The sequence below is a fragment of the Cryptomeria japonica genome, unplaced genomic scaffold, assembly GCF_030272615.1.
Source record: "Cryptomeria japonica unplaced genomic scaffold, Sugi_1.0 HiC_scaffold_124, whole genome shotgun sequence".
Lineage (NCBI taxonomy): Eukaryota > Viridiplantae > Streptophyta > Pinopsida > Cupressales > Cupressaceae > Cryptomeria > Cryptomeria japonica.
Window position 1 is genome coordinate 105,397 of NW_026728946.1, and position 5,349 is coordinate 110,745.

Consider the following 5,349-nt stretch of genomic DNA (forward strand, 5'->3'; position numbering starts at 1 on the left):
TTCCAAAGAATTTTGGAGCGCAGTATCACATTTAGGTATGTGTTTCAAAATTCCATCAATTGTGGCTTCATATATACAATCAAAATTATAAAAATTATATAGGTAACATTTTACTACATGTTAAATGTAACACAGACAACTTCTCGACAAGTAGCTGTTGAAATTTTGTGCAATATTTACAATTAAAATATTAGTCGATAATTGTTTACAAACTCTATTAATTCATATCATTTGTCTTGAAAATCACAAGTGCTTTGATTGGGTTTGTAGGAGTTAGAGAAATATGACCAGGGGAAAGGGAATGAAGTCAAAGAGCAGTAACAAGCAGGTAAAATCTCAACTTTCGAGCAAATTAAACAAGTGCAAAAGTTAACATGGTAACTAATAAAGGCGATTGTACAACAAATTTGCAGGGTTTTAGCCAACACACACCGATAACAGTAAATGCAAAAGATGGCACAGAAGCGAGCAAAAGTGATGAGGTGACAAATTTGAAAAGACTGAATGAACATTTACTGACTACAATTACCAATGATAGAAAAGAAATAGACGGGTTGAAAAACAAATTGAGATTGTGTGATGATGCCAATAACAAATTGCTTGAAACGGTGACGTCAGATAAAAACAAGTGGATTTCTTGTGAAAAGGATATGAAAGGTACAATTTCAGAGTTAGAATATAAGCTCAAAGAAGCCAGAAATTTGAGTGAGAATCATGAAATGTTGTTCAGTCAATTGGGACGAGAAAAAAGTCTGTTGGAAAATAGGTTGAAAGAAAGTAGTGATGTAATTCAGGAATTACAAGGGCTTAAAAGTGAGCTTGATCAAACAAAACAATTGAGTGAGAATCTTGGAAAATTGTGTGCTCAATTAGGGCAGGAAAAAAATGAGCTGGAAAATAATTTGAAAAAATCCAATGATGTGATTAAGGAATTACAAAATAAAGTGACCGAGGATAGGAGCTTGTGGGATGCTTCCAAAACAAAATTGGAAGGAACAATTGTGGAGGTAGAAAATAAGCTTGATTCTGTGGTGCAGGAAAGAAATGTATTGAGTCAGAAACATAAGGACTTATGCGGTAGCTACAGAAATGAAAAAAAAGGGTGGAAAAAATGCAATGGTGGTGCTAATATGAAATTAAAAGCAAAGATGACTGAGAATCAGGGATTGTGGGATTCATATAGGGTGAATTTGGAAGGAAAAGTCGCGGAGCTGCAGAATGAGATGACAAATTCGAAAAGCCTGAATGAACGTTTACTGACTACAATTACCAATGATAGAAAAGAAATAGATGGGTTGAAAAACAAATTGATAATGTGTGATGATGCCAATAACAAATTGCTTGAAACAATCACTTCAGATAAAAACAAGTGGACTTCTTATGAGAAAAAGATGAAAAGTACAATTTCAGAGTTAGGGCAGGGAAAAAACGAGCTGGAAAATGATTTGAAAAAATCCAATGATGTGATTAGGGAGTTACAAGATAAAATGACTGAAGATAGGAGCTTGTGGGATGCTTCCAAGACAAAACTGGAAGCGACAATTGTGGAGGTACAAACTAAGCTTGACACTGTAGTGAAGGAAAGAAATGAATTGAGCCAGAAACATGAGGACTTGTACACTAGCTACAGAAATGACAAAAATGAATTGAAAAAATGCAATGATGGTGCTATGAAATTAAAAGCAAAGATGGCTGAGGATAAGGGATTGTGGGATTCATGTAGGGCGAATTTGAAAGGAAAAGTTGCACGGCTGCAAAATGAGATCCTTGACGAAAGAAAATCTAGCCAGAAACACCAAGAATTGTTGACTAAATTGAGGCAAGAAAAAATTGAGATGGAAAATAAGTTCATAAAAATCAATGATACTACTAAGAAATTGAATGCAAAGATTACTGAAGATAAGCTGTTGTGGGATTCTTGTCAGGAGAAGTTGGAAAAACAGGTTTCAGAGCTACAAAATGAGCTTAATGAAGCAAGGGTATTCAGCCAAGGACGTGAAGAACTGTGCAGTGAGCTGAGACGAGCAAAAACTGATTTGGAAGAAAAAGTTTTACAGCTCGAAGGTGATCTTAATGAAGCAAGAATTTTGATTAAGAAACATGAAGAATTGCGCTCTGAATTAATGAAAGAAAAGAACGAAATGCAAAATAAGGTAACAGAATGCAATGATGAGACTGAAGAATTGAAGGCAAAATTGGCTGAACGTGGGTTCTTGTGGGATTCTTCTAAGACAGAGTTGGAAGCCACTGTTGCAGGGCTGCAAAATGAGCTCAAAGAAACAAGATTGTTGAGCCTGAAACATGAAGAAGCATGCATTCAACTAAGGCATGAGAAAACAAAATTGGAAGACGAGTTGAAAGACTTGGATGATACGAATGAGGAATTACATGCCAAAATGACTGAAAACGGTTGGCTTTGGGATACTTGTAAGGCGAATTTAGAAGGTACAGTAATAAAGCTGCAGAAAAAGCTTAATGAAACAAAGATTCTGGCCCACAATAATCAAGTCTTATACAATGAAATAAGTAGAGAAAAAAGTGAGATGGAAACTAATTTTCATCAATCCATCAATGAAGCTAAACAATTAAAGGATAAAATAGCTGAAGAAGGGCACTTGTGGGATATATCTAAGCGAGAATTTGAAGTTACATTTGCAAAACTGCAAAATGAGCTTAATGAAGCGAGAATGTTAAGCCAGAAGCATGAAGATTCGTGGTCTCAGTCAGAACAGGAAAAAACTGAGTTGGAAAATAATTTTAATCAATCTATTAATGAAATTCAGCAATTAAAGGAAAAATTGGCTGAAGATAGGCACAAGTGGGATAGTTATAAGAGAGAATTTGAAATTACAATTGCAAAACTGCAAAATGAGCTCAACGAAGCGAGGATGCTAAGCCAGAAGCATGAAGATTTGTGGTCTCAATCAGAACAAGAAAAAAATGATTTGGAAAAGACTCTTATAGGGCTACAAAATGAAGTTGATGAAACAAAGATTTTGACAGTGAAAGACCAAGAGCTGTGTAAGGTGCTCAGAGAAGAAAACAATCGGATAGGAAATAAGTTGAAACAATGCAATGACAGTATTGGGAAATTAAATACAAAAGTTAAAGAAGACCAGCTATTGTGGGTTTGTAATAAGGAGGATTTGGAAAGCAGAGTTGCAGTTGTGCAGTATGAGAAAGAGACATTGATCCAGGAATATAAAGCTCTGTGGGCCCATTTAAGAGATGAAAAATATGAGTTGGAAGAAAAACTGAAAGAATGCAACGATAGGAATAAGGAATTGCATGCACAGATGAGAGAAGATTGCCGCTTGTGGGAAGCTTGTAAGGCAAAATTTGAAAACTCTGCTGCAAGGCTACAAAATAATTTTAATAAATCCATTAATGAAATTAAACAATTAAAGGAAAAATTGGCTGAAGATAAGCACATGTGGAATACTTCTAAGGGAGAATTTGAAGTTACAATTGCAAAACTGCAAAATGAGCTTAATGAAGCGAGAATGTTAAGCCATAAGCATGAGGATTTGTGCTCCCAATCAGAACATGAAAAATATGAGTTGGAAAAGACTTTTATACGGCTACAAAATAAGCTTGATGAAACAAACATTTTGAGAGAGAAAGACCAAGAATTGTGTAATGTGCTAAGAGAAGAGAATAATTGGTTAGGAAATAAGTTGAAAGACTGCAATGATAGGATTGCGGAATTAAATAAAAAAATTGAAGAAGACGAGAGGTTGTGGGTTACTAATAAGTCTGATTTGGAAAGAAAAGTTGCAGGTCTGCAGTCTGAGAAAGGGGTATTGAGCAAGGAATATAAACTTCTGTGGGCCCATTTAACAGATGAAAAAGATGAGTTGGAAAACAAACTGAGAGAATGCAAAGATAGGAATATGGAATTGCATGCACAGATGAGAGAAGATTGCCGCTTGTGGGAAGCTTGTAAGGCAAACTTCGAAGACTCTGTTGCAGGTTTACAAAATAAGCTCGATTTGATGACTAATGAAGGAATGATTTTGAGCCAAGAATATGTAGAACTGTGCATTGAATGCGAATTTTTGAAGGCACAGCTGGGAGATTATAATGATATACTAAGCTCTATGGAAGATGAAACAAGGAGTCTAATCTCTCTCTCAGAGAGCAATGCAAACACAGTGGAGGCCTTGCAAACTCAAGTGCGAATGATCACCCATGAACATACACATTTGAGCATGAAATATGAAGAACTTACAAATGAAAATGAATCTCAGAAATTGAAATTGGAAAATTATAATCATAGGCTTGATTCAGTGAAAAATGAGAGGAACTCACTTAGATCTACGTCAGAAAGTAGGGAGGAGGCTTTGCTCCAAGAAAATGGTTCATTGAAACAACAAGTCCATGAGCTTCAAAGCAAGTTGGGTATGTGGGCTAATGATTACAAACAAGTTCCCACTGATGATATGCTCGATTCAGAAACAGAGGAGAGGCAATTACTCACATCTCTATCAGAAACCAGTGATAAAGTGATGGAAGATCCGGTTATAGAGAACAGAACAGTGAAACGAGAAGCCCTTCAACTTTATCAAGAAAACCAACAATTACAAAAGGACATATCTAGTAAAAAGTCATTAATTCAAACAAAAGATGGAAATATTACAGAATTGAATGCAAAAAAGATTAAACTTAAGAATGCTGTCGAAGTGTTGGAAGAGATTGGAAGAAAAAATACCCAAGTACTGAAAGAATATGGAGGTATAAGGGAAGAGCAAGTGACGAGAAAGGAAAGTGAGGAGAAAAGGAAGGAGGGCAGTGGGAGGGTTTCACATCGAAACCAAACAGCCTTTATTGGTAATTTGATGTCTTGCATTCTTCTAGATATTGAGAAGTCTGACGTAAGCAGATGCTTGTCAACTGCCACAAAAAATATCATTCTTCCTTCTGATGCACTACTTTGTGGATGTCCTTATGGCTGGTTTGGTGGGATAGTATAAGTAGCCACCCTTTCTCCAAATTCTGTGAGAAATGTAATACTCTGGACGGGCAATGCCTCCAATTATTGAATTCATTTGGGCATTTTTTTAATTCTGATTGATGTATACTCAAACAATTCCTTCACTGCATTAAATTGTACTACTCTAAAATTCATTTTATAATTCATTTTTGAGATATCATATTTATTTATTATGGATGGACAATTTTTAAATTCTCATTGATGTATACTCTAATAAATGTTCCTGTAGTGTGCAAATTGACAAAGATATACATATAACACGAAACCACTTTCAGATAATTTAAAGTTCTAAATCTAATATAAAATCTTATATATTCATTGTCCTCGGTCAATTTTATAATCATAAATTTGATAAG

At 35.2% G+C, this 5,349-nt stretch overlaps 1 protein-coding gene across 1 annotated transcript; it reads left to right on the plus strand.

Annotated features, from left to right (window-relative positions):
* The first annotated feature begins 374 nt into the window (after positions 1-374).
* LOC131865859 (uncharacterized) lies at positions 375-4,973 on the plus strand. The gene has a single exon (XM_059215409.1). The coding sequence runs from the start codon at positions 375-377 to the stop codon at positions 4,971-4,973; it is 4,599 nt and encodes a 1,532-aa protein (XP_059071392.1).
* The last annotated feature ends 376 nt before the right edge of the window (positions 4,974-5,349 follow it).

Bases quoted from the DNA above. Each gene is read 5' to 3' on its own strand.
- LOC131865859 (XM_059215409.1), top strand. From the start codon at position 375: ATGGTAACTAATAAAGGCGATTGTACAACAAATTTGCAGGGTTTTAGC.